This window comes from Hetaerina americana, unplaced genomic scaffold, assembly GCF_022747635.1.
Source record: "Hetaerina americana unplaced genomic scaffold, ioHetAmer1.1.p SCAF_3, whole genome shotgun sequence".
Taxonomy (NCBI): domain Eukaryota; kingdom Metazoa; phylum Arthropoda; class Insecta; order Odonata; family Calopterygidae; genus Hetaerina; species Hetaerina americana.
In genome coordinates, this window is record NW_027286874.1 from 105,626,507 (window position 1) to 105,649,681 (window position 23,175).

A 23,175-nucleotide genomic window follows, 5' to 3' on the forward strand; every position below is an offset into this window, starting at 1 on the left:
GTCGACTGTTGTCAACTCACCACAAAAAGCTGAAGTCGCTGACGTCAGGTGACGTATAATTCTGCCACGATGGCTGAACCCGGCGTAAACATTCCAGAGAATATAGCAGAAATACCCGAAAAGAGCCAAGCTGAAGTAAGTGTATGATTTTTAAGTAGTTATGTACTTGTTTAACAATTTATGTTTTGTTTAAATTGTAGTATTTGGACACTCCGTGGCAGTTAAGACGTATATAGTTTTTGTTTACAGAAACCCTATCTCAGTTAATTCTACTTAAAGTTCATTAAAATTTTAGTGTTTTTGGAAGTTAATCAATGCTTAAAATGTTTTTATATTTTGTACCTGCTAACTGATAAGGTTATGTTAATAAAAGACGATTATTACCTTGTAGATGGCTACTTACACAACAGTGGCAGATATTGAAATAAAAGCTTCCCAAGTTATTGGTCGATTGGAAGAAGCAGTTGAAAAAGATGACCAATCTGGTGGCCAAGTTTGGAAGAACACTCATGGGTTTCTGCCTCGACCTAGCAAAACATCAAGCGAGGTCGTAAATTTGATTCAAGTAAGTGTGCCCCTCAGTTTTCGGAATCATCTGACATATCTGAATTTCATAGGCTCTATCTCATTTTAATACAGTTTTGGTTTATATTTGTGAACACCTTTGAGTGTTTAAACAAAGTGAGAAACATAGTTTGTATTTCGTTATGTTTTAATTTTTATCACAGGATCTAATAGCCCATGAAGATACTCCACTCGGTGAAGATGAAGAAGAGGATAGTGGGGACGTTTCAGTTAGAAGTCTTGCTCGCCTGCCTTCCTTGGATAGCGTGTCACGGCTAGCTGTTGTATGCCAAAGTTTATCTGCGTACTCAAGTGGTCTGGAACGGAACCATTTGCAACGTATTGCTACTAGAATAGCATCTGATACCACTCGGTGGCTCAGCCATCTTTTTAGGTTAGTTAACTTTGTGTTAAAGGGAATTTTTTTGTCTGGTCAAAAACCAATGGTGTAAACTGGAAGCCATTATTTGAGTTTTACAGGAGTCTTGTAATACAGGATGATGTAATGCAGAAACTATGTATTTCAAATTCAAATGCAAATGATTTTTGCCTAAAACCTTAAGACAGAATATTAAATATTGGTTTCTTGCCCACAGTGATCATTATGAAGCGCTCCTCTTATCCCTGATATTAGTTAAAGGGTCTACAGGTTGTTTTTTTTGCATATTTAGCATACAGTTAGTACCTTCCTTTACATGCTGAAGTGTGTATAGTAAATATGTTTTCATGGCACCCTTATTTTTGGTACAATGCTCATTAGTTTAGCTTAAAGTCTTCCTTTCACACTCATACCCTTTCATCTCTCAAGCATTTGACTACAATTAGTTTCTCCTCATCAGTGGTGAATTAATGATTCAATGCCAAAACAAGGTGATGTCTGTTTCTCGTTTTCTCATTATCAGCATCACCCCTAGCTCCTTCATAATTGCCTTTGTAGGTTTTGTTCCTCATTTTCAACAGTACCGATTTTTCAATATAATGCAATTTGAAAAAAGAACAAAATTAAAAACGGGCAAATTGTAATTCACAGCCCTTGAAACTGAGTTAATTATTAAAAATTGAATGCGCAGTGAAAGCCACTTCATAATAGAACTTATTTGATTAATTACGAAAGTTTTGAAAGTGCTCCTCATTTTTAGGCCCTGAGAAAGCCTTATCACATGATAAACCTGCCCTAATTAATAAGTAATTGGTTATCTGCTGCTATATTATAGGAGATAATAGTTTGAGGGTGGATTTGGCATGCCATAGTCATCATTTCTACCATAGTTGTCAATTCTGTAAAATGTTTTAGTTTAAATTAATGTGTCAATTCTAAGCTTGTTGGTTACAATTCTAGGTTCATTGATTGTTCTGCATGTTTTCACGATGATGTGGTGGATGGTGTTGTCCGTGTTACCCGAATGATGCTCCATTACAAATATCCTCGATATCTGGAGGAAGGTTTTGAGGCCTTATCCAACCAAACGCCTGTTATTTATAGTAGTGTAGCTTCTCCCCTTGGAGTGGTCCAGCAGATATGTCGACAGGTGACTAACAATTTCTAATCTGTCATATTCTACCTTTTTTATGATAGTACATAATTGTATGATTATTGTTTTGTGTAACACATGTCCACATGTGTGGTTTTTTCCCACATTTGTCACCTAGAAATGTTTTATCGCAAGCTTAATGTTATTGGTTTAGATAAGTATCTCATTTTATTTTCAAAGATAGTTAAAGCTCTCTATGATATAAATTAAAATTTGTTCCTGCAGATTCATGCACGTGCCTCGTTTTCAAAACCAATTATTATAAATATGTTACTGTACATTTTTGGCATGGTATTTATGCTGATGGTAACAAAAAATTATTGTGCATACGAGGAGAAAATCACCATTTTTGTCTGCAGAATATTACAAAAAATACCTTTTGAAAGTTCAACACAAAAACAATTGAAATAGCAATTACAGTTACAAAAGTAAAATCTGGCCATGCTTTCCAATAGTATGGAAGTTTACTGCAGGCAGCTGTGAAGTGTTAATGAACCTAAAAATATTTGACTATACTTTCCAGCATATTAGCCAGTTGTATTGCACACAGAGCTGCTCGTGGAGCATGTGCTTTTAGTGTCACGTTTGCTCTGTAAAATATTTATTGAAAAATATACTGAGTTTGAATTCAAGTATATTGCATGCACAGACCACATTGAAATGAACTCTCAGTCTCACACCACTCTTGTCAACTTCTTTACAGCTGGGCCTTTCACTGATGTGTGTTCAACCTGTCCCTTGCAATACCGTCTTTGGTTCACAGCAGAAAATTGATGTCTCTGCTCTGGAAAGGCTGATGAATGAAGACATTGCAGCAATGAGGGTCCCTCTCATTGTTTTAGCAGATGCAGGTGAAGCTCATTCCTCGTAAATGTACCTTAGAGTTCTAAAGCTTTGGCCAATTTGTGGTAGCATGAAGACCAAGTCCAGTTTCACGAGCAGATATGCATGAGGGAATTGGGGAAAAGGGTAACAGTAATCAAAAGGGGGTATTCTTCCTGCAAAAATATTTTGCTGGATTGCGTGGCCATTCCATTCTCTTATTCTGGCTCGCGTTCCTGCCAGAAGTTTCCACTCTTCAATAACCCAAATGAAAACAGGGGAAGTGGGCTGTGAAGGATCATCTTGTTGTAATGGATGTTTCTTTTCCATGAGAACTCATTTGATTTTTACTTTCCAAAGGTTTGTCTTTGCTTTTTCAATTGATCTGCATCTTAACCTTGGGGTCTGAGACATGTACCTGGCCATGCGCATGAAGGGTAAATCAATCCTTTTCTGGGTTACATAAAAAGTATTGTGAAAAAATTCCCGACGAATTTGAGGGAGTTAATGTAGCAGTTACCTTTTCTTAAAAAAAGCAACTTTTTCACAGTCTTCTTTGTGCTTGCAAGATTCTAAATCCTATTGTTTATGATTTAAATATTATGAGAAACAAATTTGCCCTTTTAAACAGAATTTATTTCTCATAATGACAAACTTCCACTGCATCTTGCCTGAATCTGTTGAATATACTTTAAATATTGTTGTAAAATAAATTGTAAACCGTAGATAAAACTACAGCTATTTTTATAATGCAACCCTTACTAAATTGCAAATTGTGCTATAAAAATACTCTATTAGAGAAGTGCATATTTAATATTGTGCTGCCACAGGTAGTCTCTCTTTCTGGGAGAGGACTTGCATATCCCAGCTATTCCTTTGCCTATTTTAGGAACATGGATTCTATTCCCAAATATGTCTATGTGCCAATGTTCTGACATTTAGTTTATCTGTAGAAAAACTTTAGAATTAAGAACCCAGGTCTGCCAGGGCCAATGTACAGCGCAACTGTAGATTTAAAAATGTATCCATTTAAGCTTGCCAGAAAGATATCTAAGTCAGTCACATGACTGAGAGCAAACTTGATAACACAGGCAGGGTGTAATTCATGAGTATACTGATTAGTGGTCTGCTTTTAGTGATAATGCATGAGCTGAAATTTTTGTGACTCCTCCCCACCCACCAATGCCCTTGTTTTGATATTTGCTACCTTCTGCGAGCATAAATTCAAACTGGTGGATATATCTTGTGATGACAGCCTCCCTCAAAATCACCCCAACTTTTATGGAGCTTGCAGACGTGCATATTTTTTACGGCAGTGCTCTATTTGCATGAAGTAATCATTCATTTTGACTGGCAAGCCCAAAAAAATTGAATAGGCATACTAGTTCTATGGCAAAAGAAGAGTCCTCACTCTCAGTTCAGAAAAGAACACTAAAAAGCTCCCACTGGCAAATCTCTTAATAAATTACACCGAATAAGAAAGTGTAAATGGATCTGTATCTGTGAGGCCCAAATCATGAAGAACCATTATTTGTTTAAGTCCTAGAATTTAGAGTGGTAGAGTACTTTATTTGTTGGAGTGTGTGGACAGCTATTTTCCCCCTCACAGCTTCATTCTTGATGAAAATATTTGTTTTTAAAATGAAAGCATAACATTTACTCAGAATTTTGTTGCATTGTAAAACAATTTGCTGAAACACAAGGAACATTTTCTATTCCAAATAGAATATTGTATGATTTAAAAATGTAGTTGATGAAGAAGGCCAATGTCATGAAGAAATTTCAGGATACAGCTGATATTCATTGTTTTGTCCTCCAGGACATGACCTCTTTCCCCTTCCATAGTAGTTTTTGGGATTGGGAGAGTTCTTAATAGGGCAATTACTTGCCACAGAATTTATCCAAGGTCTAGTTGAAACATGTTGGCTGTAAAGCTTGTGGAGTTTCAGGTAACTTCAAGCCAATGATGTGGGATGTTGTTGAATGATATTACTAAATGTATGACAAGATAAACCAACGAGTATAAGTTTGTTTTGGAGGTGGTATTTTGTGCTGTTGTGATGGCCTGGCGTTGAGAGGTCACATAGAGTTGAATTTGAAGAATCCATTTGTACTATGGTAATATTAAAATTTATTATAATAAATATGATCTTAGGACATGTTATGAATTGTAAAAAAAACAATCCACAAAATTGCAGATGGGTAGAACATTGAGTGTACTATTAGTTTACAGAGTGATGCCTTGAGAGTTAGGCACCTATTCCTAGTGTTTGCATGGTAGGTATTATTTTTCCTATAGTTAAAACTGACAGCATGATAAAGTGAATGTTCTTTAATGTAATAGCATATAGAGTCTTATGTTAATGCTTAAAATCAGATGCCATGTCAAGGATTGGTGCATTCTAGTTTTTTTGTTTTAGGGTGTGTCGACAGCTGTGGTCATTTTGCTTGGTGCAGTCTAGTCTTGCTATTTTTTTCAGATTCCATTACTGACCAGGATGTATTCTTTTTTTTTGCTTTTTTTAACATTTGTACCCTGTTTTACAAGAATTATGATCATGTGTCATTGCTTTTCAAGTAGCTTTAAGTAAAGAAAAATTCTGTGGGTCATTTTGACACTTATGATCTTTATCTATTGGTCATATTGGAAAATCCAAAGGAAAATTTTTGCCTGTTTCCAAATTTATTTCTGGTCAATCAGCTCCTGTAAAGTGATAGCTAACTTCTATTTAAATATATTTATATTTATGCACTGGAAAGGACATTGATGTATGATTTTCTGGTCAATATACTTTAAGCCTTGAGCCAAGCAAAGAAGTTATAATAGTAAGAGGCAGAAAAAGCCTGAACTTCTGTCAGTTGAATTAAAAAATTGTACAGATGTTAAAAATGTAAAAAAATGAGAGTTTTATCTAGCCAGTTCAATTGGCACCCTGATAATATTCTCTAAAATTGCAAAATTTTGTTTTGTGTTAAATCTCAAGTATATAGGTCTTATTCCAGTATGGAGGGAAAAATAAGCGCTTAACTATCCATATTTTGAGTGAATGTAAGTGTATAGAGCTTTGACTGTTTTTATAATGTTGGTAAAAATTTACAAAATATAATTTTATTATAGTTTGATGTCAGCAATCACTTGGATTTATTGCAGGCACAACAATAGCTGGGCATGTGGATAATTTACAAAGGCTACAGGAGGTGTGCCGTCAAAATGATGTTTGGCTTCATGTTCGTGGCCATGCTCTTGCAGCTTTGGCTATGGTCTCCGTCCCAAATGTGGTATGTCCTGTTGTTAAACCCCAGTACTATTTTAACCCACGTATTCTTTGTTCTCGTATTGGTTTCATCATGACACTTGTCTCAGCAAATGTTTGAACTCTTTCTATATCCTTACAATAGCTATTAGCCTTAGAGGAAGTTCAATATTTATCAGAGTTTTAATTTTTTCATGAATTAAACTTAGAGGATAAGCCTTTTTTATCAAATGTAAATGTTATAAGCTAAAAGTTTGTAAACAGTTCCACTGTCTCATCTTCATTACGTAATTTCCCTTGCCTATTGAACATAATTTGGATTAGTATAGCTTTTTAGTAGAATCCTAATTTTCCAAAGTAATAATTTGGTAATACCAAATCTATGAACATTTTTAAGGAAATCACCAGATTGATTTTGGTCCTTCCTTTGATTTTTCTATTTATAAGCTGTCCCCGGTTTTTTAAGCATGAATTAATTAAGCTTAATTTGGGAAATTGTCTTTGATATTTATTTATTAATTATGAACCTCTTAACTTTCAGCCATCAAGAATAGCCGACAGCCTTACCCTGCCTTTAGGAACTTGGTTAGGAATTCCATCTGTGCCATGTGTTGTATCCTTTGTTTAGTAACTTTTGTTTTGTAGACTTTTGTCTTGCTGAAGAGATTGAAATACCCTCTCTTTAGGTCAGTATGAATCTTAATGTAAATGATTCAAAACCAAATCACAAACTATGTGACTCGTCCAAAATTTTTTACTAGTCTTCACTTAGCTGTAAATCAATAAGACCACCTAAAATGAAATATTACAATATGATGAATCAAATATGGGAGATTTTTGCTGGAAATAACTTCTGAAATGCAGGTGTTGAGAAAGGTGGGAAAGGTGAAATGGACGGAGAGGAAAACAAACGAGGAAGTGCTAGGCATGGTGGGGTTGGAGAGAAGAGTGTTGGGAGAAATTGAAATGAGGCAGGTAGGGTGGACGCAAAGCATACTATATTGATTGACCATGGGATGTTGAAGGCTGATAGAGAAGAGAATTTTTGGCAAATGAGGAAGGGGGAGGAATACGATAGGGATGTTAGATGAAATCAAGGGAGGAAGGAAGCATGCAGAATCAAAGAAGCATTTATTGCACTCTTGGGTATCCATTTGCATTTTGTTAGGATATGCAAATAAATAATTTTATCATTTTTCTGTTTATATCCATTAAAAACCTACCTTAAATGGCAGACTACCAATGATAATATATCACGTTTGGGTTTATTTCAAATCAAGAGTGAAAAGTAAGCTGAAATATATTGCAGTTACAGAAGTGCTTTAAATATTGTATTTCCTGTTCTGTTCGCTATTACGTTCTTGACGTATCATATGCACTCAGGCTTGTAAAATTCAGTTTGTATACTGCCTCTTCTAGTCTACCCGTGTATTAAAGCATATCCTTACTTTGGGAAGGTGGCTCAAATCAATACAGATTACAAATTGTATTTTTTAACTGTTTCTATTTTTATCAAGATAATTTCTCCTGATAAAACATTGCTTAAAGAGAATCTTTTTCATTTCTTCAAGGTTATTTACTTGAGTTAAAATTGTATATAATCTTTTTGGTGGTTATCAAATAAGTAGTAATACTTTTTGTAGAAATTTATATTTCTGAATGCTTTGCAGAATCCAAAACTTTAAAAAATTCACGAACATTGATTATGGTTTTAAGGTTAAAATACTAATGTTGGAAATGGGGATTTTTCTAACTGAATTTCTAAAGGAAATGAAAACATCAATAAGCAAGAAAGTAAGGGGTAGGAATAGTATAGGCATGTTGGATAGAATGAAGGGTGGAAGGAAGTATGCTGAATTGAAGAAGAGCTTAGTTTAGTGTTGGCTGTCAAGTTTTGTCCTATCGGATGGAGCTATGAAATGTAGCAATTATCAATCTCTGTCCAGCTAAACCTAATGTAAACGGTAGGTCACAAATAATAATAATAATAAAATATCTTGTCAATAATTTACTCAAAAGTGCAAAACAAGTCATTTAAAGTAATACCCTTGACTGAGGTAAAAGACTCTTTACCGTCGCTTTGAGCCAACGGCTGCCAGAGGGGGTGGCAAAGGATCTTCTTCCTCTCGGGAAGGCACACTCCCTCTTCTGGCTGGCCTCGCAGCTGAGCATTACAGCCTTCGCCTCAGCTGTCTCTCCCTTTGGGCATCATTACAGGTAATGTTGTCTTTTGATTTATCTTATAATTAACTATATTTTTAGGCATTTTTATATTTTAGAGCACCCAGCACATGCACACCTGTACATGTAGAGGACTTCACTGTGAATTAGTTTCAGCAGGTTAGGAGGGGACAATTTTTTGGGATAAAATAGTATCATGTGAAATCACTATTGCTGATAATAGCAATGCATTTTAATCATTAAGGATAAAAGTGCATGCACTGATGGCTGAATATGATTTGCAATTATGTCATAATGTAATGCAGGTCAAAATGACCTGTACTGGTCAGCTTTACTAGAAAACCCATTATTTAGTTGAATAGAAGGTTCCTGGATGAAAAATCAGTGAGTAGATGGTCTCTGTGAACTCTATGTCTCTTTGAACTACTTGTGCAGTAGCCACATTTTCAATAGTTTTGTTGAGGGTAAGTTTTATGAACCCCAGCTCTGAGGAAAGTAATGAACTCCCTGCACTTAATAGAGATTCGGAAAATATGTGGTTTATCGGAGTTATCACATTGGTCTATTTCTGTAATCGCTTTGTTCCCAAATTTGACTTCCAATGGATGAGGTTAAAGCAGTTCTTATTTTGGTCACATCCCCCTCCAATACCGACATTAACAATTTGTCCAGCGGGTATGGTAAGATTAAGTTTGTTTTCTGTGCTCCCAAATACAACTTTGTTATTTTAGACAATGAATCAAGGAGTAATTATTACTTTCAAGAGAGTGTGAAGATGAAAGTTTTTGAATGAAGCCGTAGTAGTGCTAGAGTTAAGTGATGATTAGATTGAAAACAGAAGAGAACACTAATGAAGACTTAAAAAAATATTTATTTGAGGTCTGGGTGTTTCAACTGAGCTGATTCTTGGAGGGAAGTGAAGCAATCCACTATTGCAGATTTGCATAAAAAGAGCTGGTTGAATTCTACCTCAAAGGGTCTGAAGGTGAAGATTCTTAGAAACTTTTGAAGTCTGTAGGGAAAATATCATTGACTATTAAAAATCTTGAGAACTAATTTAATGTTGATGAAGGTTATCTGGATTGACAGACATTAATAGAAGAAAAAATAGCTGATAGTTTTGGCGGTAAGAAATGTATATTCTAAATCTTAAGCAGAAACTGCTGAAAAATCAGTTGAAATCTTGAAGTTGTGGGATAGCCTGATTGCTATCATCAATTTTATAGATAAAACATTTGACATGGACATGTATCAATTTATGAATATTTGAAAATTCTACAGTAGATGGTATTTTATAAAGAACTCCGTAGAAGAAAGCTGAGCTTTTTCAAAACACTTCTCCTTTCTTACCATACATCTCTGCAGTCTAGTACATATTTTGCCAATCATGGAAAAGAGAAATTACATGAATGTGTATTTGTTTATTACAATATTTAAATCTTCTCTAAGTGTGGTTTAAAAATAATTAAATATTTTCCATTTTTGGTTTGAATATTCTTGACCGGGATTTGAACCTGGATCCCTTGATGTCCGGCCGAGTGCTTTAGCCAGTTAAGCTAATGCCATCCTCTTAAACTCAGAAATTTTGTAGTTTCCGAGTTTAAGAGGATGCCTCGCCCATCATTGGCCCAGATCATTTGCCTCGCCAGGGATCATTGCGCCAATCCTGGTCAAGGCGAATGATTTTTACAATCTGAAATTGTTGCATTGAAATGCATATTAGCGGTTGACTCCATTAAAAGTTATTTAATTCAAATAGGATTGTGTCATCTTTGCATAATATATTTTAACGCTTGAGGTGTCTTGTTCACCAAATAACGTCATGTCAAGTTTTGTCAACTATGCACCCTCTAGAATAGGAGTGAAAAATACATCCTCTGACTCCACATTGTCTGGATTATGGTGGGTTCACTGTAAGTAGAAATGAGTATAAATAATTTCCTATCATTAATGACAGCCAAGTTTTACATGGATTGCACCAATCTGACCCTCCCCTTAATTATAATCCAGAGTATTTGATAAAATCAATGTAAGAGACCTTACATAATGACATGAAAGTAAGGTTTCCCTTGAAATCTATTAAGTTGAAATTCTTTGATTAAGTTTTTAAGTGTTGATCAGCTATTTGATGACTTTCATCCTAGAATAGCATGAAAAGGGGATGGGAATGGTGTGTTTGCTAATGTTGTTTCATGCCCCAAATCCTGCTGCCTCCAGGTTTAAATCCTGGAGGTGGCAGGATTATTTAGTGATATCCCGATCCCTATTTGAGAGTGCTTTGTGAGGAGCTTTTCAAGTGTGCAGTCTATTGGATGAAATGTTGAAACTGTGAGCTACTTAGTACCTTTCATGGAAAAGAGAGTTAATGCCAATGCCATGTTTCTCTCCTTTCCCCCACACCCTGAACATCGTACTGATACCAAATTACCCACGTATCCCTGTGATGAAGCAAAGGGCCTTGATCACCTCCCCTAATACCTAATCATGTAAAAAGATGAATTTAAATGATCAAATAGTATTGCATCCCTGCAATGTGCCTGTAGTCTGATTATTCAGTGTCTTTTTCAATCTCTTGGCACTAAGAGTTTCAAAACGTGTGATGAAGCTGTTTTCCTGCTTAGGCTCTTGGACGTGAAGGAATCCAGGCAAGGCTGAGACGTGCTTTTGAATCGAGCGAGCAACTCTGGAAGAGACTCTCCAAGTATCCTAACCTGAGACTTTTGGTGAGAAACCATGTCTTGTAAAATTTTGCATATAATTCCATTCATAACTGTGATTGTGACCGAGTGTGGCTGACAAACTTTAATTAAATTAATAATGTTTTGATTATTCAATATTTAGAATCAGCAACCGGGTGGGGAGGCAGGTTCTTACTCTGTGTCAGATCTCATCACAAAACCTGTTAGCACTGCTGTAAGTTTTGACTTTTTATTTTGTTTTATATTTTCTAAGGAAGATCCAATTTCCTAACCATGTCTTTTGTATTAATTTTCTCAGATAAGTATCATATACACTGACATGATATTTTTTATTAACAGATTCTCTTTGAAGTAGTGGCTTGTACAGTGGTACTGCAGTATGTTCCTGAAGGATATAAGGATGATAACAAGAGAGTTCCTCCTTATTATGACAAATTAAATTCTTGGGTGAGTTTCTATTTGATATAAGTTTTAATATTCCTTCTATTAGTATCTGTTTTGGTTGAGTGTCCTTAAATCAAATAAATGTTTTGATTCAATAGCAGTTGATACCATTTATCCATGGCCATGACATTTTTCATGACAGGGTATTATAAAGAACTGTAAGGAGTGATATCTAATGGGAGAACATCTCTCTATAAAGTATCCTAAGACTACTACTGACAGGATAAAAACATAATGTTGTTGGTAATTATGACCGCATAATAATTAGAAATGTATTTTGCCTTCCAGTTGGGTCAAATTCTGCAGAGGGATGCTCCTAATGTCCCGATTGAGATATGTGAGTTAGAAACCAGTGGAGTGGTTCTACGTTATTGTCCACTTGAACTTGGCAGCGTGAATACACCAAGTCATGAAGATATGCAGCAATTCATTTCGTGCTTGGAACAGCAGCTGGTCAGTAAAATAAATGCAGTCTTATATTGCCACTGATTTCAACTGAGGCAATTTCATGTCTCATTTTCTTTCCTATGATCTTTAATTATGTGAAAGTTTTAAAACAAGAAAATGGCATGAAATTTACCATTTAATGTAATAAGTACTTCCTTATTGTTGTTGTGAACTACATAAAGCTTAAGTATTTATTACAAAACCCTCTTCAAACAAATTTATTACAAAACCCTCTTCAAACAAATTAATATTTGAACTTTACACAACCAAATTATAATTAACTGAACAATTTTTTGAAATTTGAGTACACCTTGCATGAGTGATGAAGATGACGTGGGTCTAACTGTATATTGACTTTCTTTGTGATGACATAAATTATGGCAATTGCCATCAATGTGTAATTATGAACTCTTTCACCTCCATATAATATGAGGTTGCGTACTATGATCCTATTACTTACATGTCATGCTACATATTGCAGGAAATATTGACAGCTACGGTGACCCACAAGGAAACATTTATGAGATTGGTGGAGGCGTCACCTCGACTGCAGGCTGTTGAGATGCCTCAGTGGGCTGGCTTGGGAGGCGTGCGTTACATTCCAGAAGCATGTTTACCCCCACCCACTCCGACCCTTCCTGTGGCCACATCGGCATCATCATCCCAATCCCCAAGCAAGAGTTCAACCCCTCCGAGTTCACCTTCCCCCATGCCGCTAACTGACCAGGCTAAAGAAGAGCTCAATCGACTGCACACTCAACTTGTCGAAAGACTTCGTGGTACTGATGCTGCTTTCTCAATTGGTATGTTCTCCTCTGTGATATTCAATGTGCATGAGCCATCCAAGAGCTCCTTATCGTCCTGGTGTATTGCAAATGTGTCTCTACCAGAGTTTCCCTTGTGTATAATAGTGGTATTATTATTATCGATAATCTACCAGTAAAGGTAGGTTTTTGATGAGCAAAAGCTATCTAATAGGATTGTGATTGCAGTAGAAACCTTTTTAGGATGATATTGTAATGCAAAGGCTCAAGAGGAGAATGTAATATGTAGATTCCAGAGGAGAGTGTAGCATGTTTTTTTCTAATTTTATGTGATGCGCAAAACCTTTTTCCCCTGAAACCGCACCTTCCTTCTCCTGTCCAATCCCGAAATGCCTTCTTTCACTCCCATACTGTTGCCCCACGGCCAAAAGGTATTATATATTGTATAGAAGGTAAGGCTCGAAAAAGTACAAGCAAAGGAATTAACAAAGTTGCTCTTTTTCTTTCCATAAGAGGATGGTCATCATCATAACTCATAAACAGTTTATTGGATTCTTACACAATTTGTGCTGTTTGTCAACATAATCGGCCCCAGCATTGATGTACTTCTCTCATCTTTCTTGAAGCTTCCTTATTCCTTTGGCAAAGAATTCTTAAGGTTGGCCCCAAAGCCATTTTTGCAGTTTCCTTGACTTCCACATTGTTGGCTTTATTTTTCCATGTAAGGCGTCCTTGAGTCATCTAAATGGGCAAAAATCAGATGGGGCAAAGTCTGGGCTGTATGCAGGAAGAAGTTAGACCTCCATATCCAACTCTGGAAGCATATAATGGGTCAGCTGGTACATGTGAGGGTGGGCGTTGTCTTGCTGAGAAATGACTCCTTTTGCCGAGAGTCCACAGCTTTTGCTCCTGACAGCTGGTTTAAGTTTGTTTTCCTGCATCTCTGAGTGGTACTGGCCATTGATGGTCTCTGATCTTCAAGGAAATCACGGCAGACTGGACCCTGTGAGTCCCAAAAGATGATTGCCATCACTTTACCTTTGGACGATTACACCTTGAATATTTTTTTCAACAGTAACTCTTCTGTTTTCGCAAATAAGTCCTGTGTTCAGTGGAGCTACAATGAACCAGTCACGATACTTATTGTACGGACCCTGTAATTTTCTAATTTAAAGTTGCAATTTTAGAACTTTTGCCGAATGATATCATTTAATCGAAGAAACTGATTGATAAGCATGAGAAGTATAGTGTGTGCAGAAGTATCCATGCAGTTTTTGCAGGAGACAATGGCATATCATTAGTTTTTCATGTGTGTTTGTCCAGTGATATTTGAGTGGCTGGTCTTCTTTCCTCATAGCTGCAAAACAATTTTGCAGCATGAATAGTCATCTTAGCTCCCCTGAATATCTTTGTGAAATTTTCAGAATTCCAATATCTTGCCTCAAAACTTGCCTGTGTGTCTCAATCGCTTGATGGCATTTCATCATATTTCTAGTCTTGTACTTTTCTGACGTTTTCTGCATCTTGACTTCCTTTTCTATCTTGGAAATTTCTTTCTGTGATCTGCGAACACCATCAAATCATCATTGCTCAATAACTTTGCATCAAATTGTTTTTATTTAACAAAATCATTTTCTTTAACTTTTTATTCGAGCATCTTGCCCATTTCCTCGAGTTAATCGACTACATTTTTCTCGTCCAGCCCTTGTTGTCTTGCAAGTCTATAATGTGATATTTGCCCAAGTATTTCTTCTATGATAGCAAGTATATCTGCTACGATATAAAATGAGCAAGTGGTGCCATCGAATGAGTAGCCAACTTCCTACTTTGTAATGTCAAAGGACAGTAATTGTGATGATGGTGCATGTATGCGAATACACTGGAAAGCAGAGTGGTGTAACTTTCTAAGCATTGTTAGTTTGCGACAGTCCAGGTTTATTTTAATGCATTACAATCTCTTAATATACGCTTGTCAATTCTGTATTCTCTGATGATGGGTGGTCATGGCACCCAAGTTGCCTATTTCCTTCATATCTGCCAGGTTTGTGGTAATTAAAATGCTTGAAAAATGAAAATAAATTAAGCGTCTGATAATTGAATTTATGGCGCAATGGCGCAATTTCAATGCTTGAAATTGCGCCATTGGGTGCCATGTTATTGTGGTCCCGATTGTTGTTCATGGTTATGGTTTTGGGTACAGCTTAAATTCTGGAATGTGGAAGCTGTTTTTCATTTTATTGTTTCAGTTTTGCTAAATTATAACACCGATCATTAATTTTTAAACATAATATTTTGCCTCGGTAGATGTGAAATAGGATTGTGGCTGAGGAACGCCACAGTATATTTGCATTTAAGCCTAGAATTGGTTGTACCTTCAGTTAAATATTATGACTGCTCTGTTCCACCAACTTTTCCTTATCCACATCCCCATCTTCGCTACAATCATACTGCTTTTTTTTAGGGTTGTTAGGATGGAGGAGCAATAATATTTAATGTTTATATAACTTTATTTATCCATATCTATCAAGTATATTATGCGCTTTTGTTGCACAAAATAATCCTCAGTTATATGAAAATGCTTATTTTTCCCAGAGATATTATCTACCAGAAAATCATTTACTGAGCATTTAAAATGGGCCAATTGCTTAGTGGCGAAAAACTTAAATAGTACATTATACATTAATAAGTAGATTTGTCAACTGAAAGAGTGACTCTTAAAGTAATCATATGCTTTCAAAATATTTATGTAAATACTTTTGTTGATTTTTTAAAATCATATGCAGAATATATTCAATAAGTTGTTTGGTTGAAGTGATTATTGTGTTTACATATATAAGGATAAGGTATCATGTAAGATCCATTTCAACTGTCATTTGAAGTCACAGAAAAATATTGTCATCCATTTTCATGGACTGCAGCACATGCAGAAAGTTTTGGTTGGTCATCTTTTATGTATATTTATTTATTATATTGTCCTCTTGGTCAGGCGTGTGATGTAGAACATAGTCTTAATAATACACAGAAAATAGAATTAGAAAAAAAAGGAAAATTCACACTTAAATGAATTGTGGCCGTTGAACCTGTATAAAATATTGAAAAACACACTGAAACACTCTCTTGCTTGTGAAATAGCGGACAATCACCTGTTAGCATTCAGAAACTCATCCGCACTCAAATAGCACTTGATTAATAGCAGCAGTTTAGTTTTAAACCTATTTACAGTGAGTTTATTTTTTATATTCAATTTCAATTTGTTGAAAATAAGTGATGGAGAGTGATGATGACCTTTCTTACGCACAGCAACATGAATACTGAATTAAATGCTCATTGTCTCTTTGTATTGTCATGTACTGTGTTAACCTGTTTTCAATGTATCAGTAAAATTATGATTAGTTAATATTTAAATGTTTTTTAATCATGCTCATTGTCATCAATTCACATGCATACAGTAGTTTGCTGTTCAGGACTGCAACCTTTGAACTGTTCATAATTCTTTAAGCTGGACACATCTCTCTTTTTCAATTTGCTTATACGTGTGTTTATACCTCTGACATTTGTGCTATCATTATGCCTAATGAAATTCATGTTTGGAATCACTCTCATGAATGAGAATGAAGAATGGGTATTAATTTGGTGATATACTTTGCTTTGGTATATCTTTTGTCTACCTTCAGCAGCAGATTTGTCGCCACAATTTCTCACACTACAAAAGTGACATCTAGAATATCACTTACTCTTGCAGGGGAAGGAGAAGATGGTCTGGCTTGTGTACGCTTTGGAATGGTTACAGCGGAGACCGATGTTGAGGAGCTCCTGGGGCTTGTGGTGTGCATGGGTCGTGAAGTCGAGGAATCTTCACGTTATTTGGAGACAATGGCTGAAATAGTAAAGAAAGGTAATTTTGGCTTCAAAACTTTACTCAGTTGCCTCTTATTATTATTGGGTAGTGTATTATGGGTGGATGATGATTATTCATCCTTCTGGTGAAAAGAAAGGGATGTGGTAGATTGTGGAAGAGTGCTGAACTTATGATGTAGGATTGGGGATAGAGTGCTGAACTTATGATTGGAGGGTCCGGGTTCTGTGCTTGAAGGCGACTCTGGACACCCTTAGCTTCACCCAAACTGTGCAATTTTTCAAGTCCCGGGTCTTTCTGAAATAAGCAGAGGTGGAGGAAGGGAGCTGGACCCCTTACCCTAATGTGTGAATTTGACATGCCACAAAGATGCAGTTGGAGGGATTTAATTGAATAATTTCCCATCTGTGTATATCAGAGTATAAAGTGGTTCAAATATTAATCACAAATGTTCTTTTCAGTGGCCCACAAAAACAAGAAATTTCTTTTATAACACGTAAAGAGATGGTGTCTTTTATTTCTTCTTTTCATTTACTGATTCTGTCTGATTAAATCTGATTTGTTTAAGCTTTTGTCATAAAAATATAGCAAAATGTGTTAACCAATGGGTTAATAAAAGAATATTTAATTATGAAGAGAAACTGCAGCAACTAGTTATGTAAAAATAATTACCGTGTTTTCCAATCGATAACGCGCACCCAGAACTTGGTAGTTATCATGAATTCGTATAGATACCGCACGCCCAGGGCTTCATAGTTATCTTGAAAGTGTGTAGATGCCACGCATCTGTGTTTATACATGTATATTATCCATCATGTTTGAATTTTTTTCAATTTTTGTTACGTAATGCACATTGTCATTTTTTTCAATCATCTGAACATTATTAGAAAATAATGCGTACGTTATTGATGGAAAAATATGGTATGTGAAAAACTAGCAGCGTAAGAATTTTTATTTGTTTAAGTACTTTTTTTTCATTTTGGTATTCATTATGGCTGCCATTGAGCCAAGGAAAGAACCAATTCATTACCTGCCATTCCAGTAGTTGACTGGCGGTATAACATAGACCATTGTCGGGCCTGAAATGTTTCCCTGTGCTGCTTGTGGTTTCTGAGGAAGATCTGTTGCCTGAGAAATCACATAGCTTGGGTGATGGTGATCAGAGCCATCACCCAATGATGTCCTCGTGCACTCTGGCCTGTTGCTGAGTGCTCTACCAACTGGACTACCGCGCCCCCTCTTACTGCATTGGGATGTGCTGCAATACTTTGCTATAATCATGAACAAACTTCCCAATCCATAACTGAACATTATGTTTAGGAACTAGTTCAAGCCATCCTCATAGTTTCCTTCAATGATTTGGCCGAGGGATGTCATTATTTAAATATAAATCAATTTCCTTTTTTACTGTCGGCGATTATGTGTTCAAATACATTCATTTATTGATCTACTTCAGGAATCGAAGCAGTGGTCCTGGATCTCCAGAGGGAGAATGAAGAAAGACTATGGCAAGAGGGAATTCTTCGTCAAGTGCCTCTTGTTGGCTCATTAGTAAATTGGTGGTCTCCAAGAGGAAGAGAAGGTGGCATAAAAGGAAGGAGTCTAAATTTGACTGCAGGTAATGATAGATGGAATTTGATTGCTCAATTTTGCATGCAGAAACAAAATCTAATTTTCCAATGAATGGAAATGACCTGCGCTCTCATTTATTTGGGGATGCATCAACATTTTTGCAAATACCAAAAGTTATTTGCATTCATTAAAAATCAATTGACCAATTAATGGCAGAGCTAAAAAAAGGGCATTCAAAATGATCATCATGAAGCCAAATTTACTAGAATTTAAATGTTATGCTGTGGTGGTAGCTTTTCCAATATCTTCCAAATGCTGGGTCATATTTCAACAGTATCGCTGTCTTATATTTTTCACCATTTTCTTATGAAGTTCGAAATAATAAAAGTAGTGTCAATAAATATTTATGCTCCTCATACTGCTAGTTTTCTGCGCTAGTTGTTAGCTAGGCAATTGAATGAATTGAGTCATGTGTTACATGCTTCAATGCCTAACAAATGCTTCAAATCACTGACATTCTAACACGTAGTTGAACACATGCTTCACTGAATATCCACAGTGATGCAGTGGTCTTTGAAAGCTCTCTGTCTCTTCCGCCTTTGTTTTCATCTCTGCCATGTTAGAAAATGCCTGATAATGTAATGGTCATCCTTGACAGAGCATAATTTCTTGATTTTTTCAATTTTGTTTTATATATCAAAATAGAAGCATTTCATAAGTAGCCTCTTTTTGGCCAAAAGATGGCCACTGTAGTTCATTATTGGCAGCCATCTAGTTCATTCAAGATTAAAATGAGATTGCATGTCGGAGTGAATAACCTAATGGAATGGCATGATAGAATTCTTTGCCAATTTTGCTGTTCCTACTTGATTGGCCTGTGGAGAGCATGCATCCAGGGGTTAAGTAGTTTTATTCAAATACATGCACTTTCCCTGATCTCTTGTATTTTGTTTTCAAATCTCTTCCTGCATGACCAAATGGGACTGTCATTTAATGAATGTAGTGCTTGGTACAATATTGCCTACTCATCTTTGTTGTTTTCTAGCTTTCCCTTCCATCCCTAGTCCCTCTCTGTGGGGGGGCTGCCTACAGCAGTGTGTCACATTCCTTACCTGTGGCTTTAGGGGCAGAGACCATTATTTGTATTTCCATTAAAAAGTAAAATTTCCCCTTCTTACTTTTCAATTCTGCCTGGCCTGTGTTGTTATGGTGGAGGCCTGTCATATAAATGCTTGTGATTTGTTTTTATCCTTTTTTTCCACGACAAATTCCTAGTGTGTTAGGTGAATTAGCCCTTGTCTTGAAGTAAGCCTTCCTCCAGCATGTGTAAAAATTTGCTTGTTATTTGATAGTTTTTTTACTGAATATTTTTCCTTCCTCTCCCCTATCTGTTTGTCTCACTTACCCTTCCCACCTGCTGATTGCATCCCCTGCCACACACCTTTTTGGTTAATCGCAGGGAATTAATATCTATGTCGATTCCAAGTGAGGTGCTTAAATTATTATGTAGTTCATCCTCCTTCCCCCCCTCATATCTTGCCAAGTCCAGATTTATTCCGTTCTTTTTCCCCCCAAGTTCCTACATGCCTCAATTAGATGTGAAACTTATTTAATTTCATTCTCACTTAATGTTTGTGGATACCAGTGCAGAAATATGTAAAATTAAGGTGTAGATTTAATTGAGGCTGGAGCAAAATTATTTTATGTCATATTATTAAGTTACTTTTGCTTTATAAATTAAATATCTCGCATGATTAAAATTAAACAAATTATATGAATGATTTGTTTAAACAATAAAGAGCATTAAATATAAATGAAAAAGGCCAAACTGAACATTTTTTAGCATGTCTTCTCACATATGAAAGTTTATTTGGTACGACAAGTTTTCCTACATTTGCTGGTATGAATGTACTTCGGATAAAGGATTTCCAAATTCTGCTTGTTTTTCAATATATCTTTTTCAATGTATTTACTATCTTTCAACCCTTGTAAAATATCAATCAATATTAAACTGAAATAATGTGCATCTAAGGTCAGTTAACAGCTGTAGTGTCATAATAAGTCATGTAAATTTGAGAAGTGTGTAAATTAGGTATCTATAAATTCAGGGTTTTCAACACCCTGACTGACTTTCCTGTGCAGTTTATATAACTTCTTAGTCATGTAGGATTCTTGTCAATTTGTTGAAACACTTCCCAGATTGTCATAAAATAAATGTGTCTCAAGTAAGCCAGTGTGAGTCATTTTAATGCCTATGGTGCTTTGCGTTGCAGGGGTCGTGGAGAGCACAGAGAACATATATCGTTACCACATGCAGATGCAGGGAGCTTCGCCCCCAGGCACAAGGGGTCCACCACAGCCATTGGTCCAAACACCCGTCGTCCCAAATCCTCCCATTGGGCACTCAAGATCCTCCTCGCAAACTTCTCAGCAGTCTCAGGGAACCAGTATTGTTGGATCAAACCAACCCAATTCAAGGACTCCTGTAACAGCTGTTTCTAATTCTACCAATACTTCGTCTCCGCCTCCGGCCTCCTAGTGGGAAAACGTTTTGTCTTGCTATGCCCTTTTTATTATTTATCACTTCAGTCCCCAGAAAGAATGCCTATCCCCATTTTTATCACTTAAAGATTCAGATGATTTTTTTTTGTTTCATCTACGTGCAATCGTGGTCTTTTTGGGCCTGAATTTAGAGCACCGTAGGTTAAAAGGGAGGAAGAGGAAAAATTGCTTTGTTTAAGAGGCATTGTAAATATCACTAGAAAGGGTTGAGTTACAATAACCCAGAGTTTTAATATATATATATATAAATAAAAATATATATTTGCTCCAATAATCTTGAAGAGATCAGATTTCAATTTTTCATGCAATACTTAGGGTGCCATAATTTGCAAAAGGGGAGTGAAAAGGGATATGTTGACATCTCTAAGAACAGTAAATTTTTATTGAAGTTGGTGGATGTGGTGAAGAATCATCCCTACCTCCCTACTCTGTGATTTGTTGTTGGTGTTGTTTAAGGCAGAGGAATGCTAATTTCCTCTTCAGGAAAGGGAGGACTTTCAGCTCAGAAGATTTTATAGCAGCTTTTCATTTCCTATTAAAAACCACAAGCATGGCTAGAAAATTGCATTCTGTCAGGCTGATTTTATAGCACAATTAATGCTCCGTTTCTTATTTGCCAACAGGTGAAGATATTTCCAGGTTCATTGTAGCTGGTGCTAAAATATTATCTCCAGAGTGAAGAGGAGCATTGTAAAATATTTTGTAGTTATAAAAATGTTGCATTTTTTAGCCTGGTCTTTAATTTAACTAATGATTGATTGTGATCTTTACAAGAGACTTTTTAGAACTCTGTGAAAGTGCAACTCTAGGTAGCACAGGTGCACAATTTAAAGGTGGAATTGAGAATTAGTTCTAAGTCTCAGATTCCTGCAAATACCAAAGATGCCTCCAGTCATTGTATCTGTAAGAAAAGTATAAAAATCCTTAATTACTTCTGTATTTTTATTAACATTCTTTCCTCTTATTCTCATGCGCTGTTGTAGGTGTCAATCAATAATTTTCAGAGTGCCAAGTATAAAGCTACCAATATATCCATTGGGTTGCAGATTGTGGGTAAACAGCTGCATACTTGTAAAGATTAGCTGCAAAATGAACATTCAATAGGAATGACCTAATTATGAAATTCCCTGATTTGTTGAGTTGTCATCAAAAGATGTCTTATTTCAAAAGACCCAAGGTTAATGTTGTAAAATTCATGGTGGACACAGTGGTGAGTATTGCACACTCGAGACATTTAATTGCTATGAAAAATTATCTGCCTAAATAATCTGGGTAATATGGAGGACATAAAATAGTATAATGGTTATCATCTTCGTCCTCCTAGAAATCTTTAAATTGAAATGATATCCTGACCAGGGTGGGCCAAATTGTCTTGGTTTTTAATATTGTTCCAAATGTAATTGGTCTGTTAAGTTACATTTTTTCCATACTAAAGCAAATATCATGAATGTATTTAATTTTGGATAATATTAGAAAGTTGCGAACTGCTGCTGGGGTGTCTAAACCATTGTGCAAAGAAGTGGAAATGTTTTATCTTGAATATTCAGATTTTTAGCAACACATTGTGCTATTACCATGTACAGCCTTTTTCTGTTGAGTTACTGGGATTAGGAAGAAAGGTAAAAATGTTTGAGAGATATTTCAGGCAAATACTTTGTAGAATTCCATTATAATGATATAGGAAGGAACAGATAAGACTTAGCATTTCCACATAATTCTGTGGAAAGTTAGTCTTATTTCTTACTTCCTTTAACATGAGTTCGAGGTCCGTGAGCATTTAATACGGAGGGATTGGAAATTAATTTAGATTTTGATCAAATCCCTCGGATATCCTAAGTCTTCAAATTTCTTCTCTCAAAAATATTTCAGGATATTCTCCTTCAAACATTTATGGTGGTTTCTGAAAAGTCTTAGTCGATGGTGGTCTCGGGCAATATTAATTCTGCTAAAATGTGTTGACTTTCGCCCTCGTATATGGGGAAAAATATGCCCAATGACCCAAATGTATGTACTAATGCATATTACGAGGGTCATCCGGAAAGTAGTACCCGTTCGTGCCGCATGAAGTGCTGACGACGCGAGTAGCCGCTGGACGAGGTCAGATAGCTTCAGTGGCTTGTCTGCCTTCTCTGAGCCAAGTTGCGTGACGCTAGCATTGCCTGTGTTGTTTCTGTGATTGTTTACAATGTTTAAAAAAATTGAGAACGCCGCCAGTTGTGAAGTGAGGGCAGTGATTAAATTCCTCAATGCAAGAAACGTTCGCCCATGTGATATTCATCGCCAATTAAAGGAGGTGTATGGAGACAATGTAATGGACGAGTCGTCTGTTCGGCGGTGGTGTCACAACTTCAACATGGGGAGGGGGAACACACACGACGATGAGCGTTCGGGGAGACCGTCTGTCATTACAGACCAACTGGTGAGCTCAGTTGACGAATTCGTGAGGAACGATCGGCGCGTCACAATTGATGACATCTG

General features: G+C 36.2%; 1 protein-coding gene across 1 annotated transcript; it reads left to right on the forward strand.

The window, feature by feature from the left end:
- The first annotated feature begins 35 nt into the window (after positions 1–35).
- LOC139690544 (pyridoxal-dependent decarboxylase domain-containing protein 1) lies at positions 36–21,628 on the forward strand. The gene is made up of 16 exons (XM_071588012.1): positions 36–135; positions 392–565; positions 729–958; positions 1,904–2,093; positions 2,800–2,947; positions 6,070–6,197; positions 6,714–6,785; positions 8,237–8,389; positions 10,975–11,076; positions 11,195–11,266; positions 11,392–11,499; positions 11,785–11,949; positions 12,425–12,746; positions 16,450–16,602; positions 18,020–18,181; positions 20,409–21,628. The coding sequence occupies exons 1-16, from the start codon at positions 70–72 to the stop codon at positions 20,672–20,674; spliced, it is 2,511 nt and encodes an 836-aa protein (XP_071444113.1). The 5' UTR covers positions 36–69; the 3' UTR covers positions 20,675–21,628.
- The last annotated feature ends 1,547 nt before the right edge of the window (positions 21,629–23,175 follow it).

Excerpts from the sequence above, each read along its gene's own strand:
- LOC139690544 (XM_071588012.1), top strand. The coding sequence starts at position 70 with ATGGCTGAACCCGGCGTAAACATTCCAGAGAATATAGCAGAAATACCC. Across the intron at positions 16,603-18,019 it reads GGCTGAAATAGTAAAGAAAG|GAATCGAAGCAGTGGTCCTG; the intron begins GTAATTTTGGCT and ends GATCTACTTCAG. Across the intron at positions 18,182-20,408 it reads GAGTCTAAATTTGACTGCAG|GGGTCGTGGAGAGCACAGAG; the intron begins GTAATGATAGAT and ends TTTGCGTTGCAG.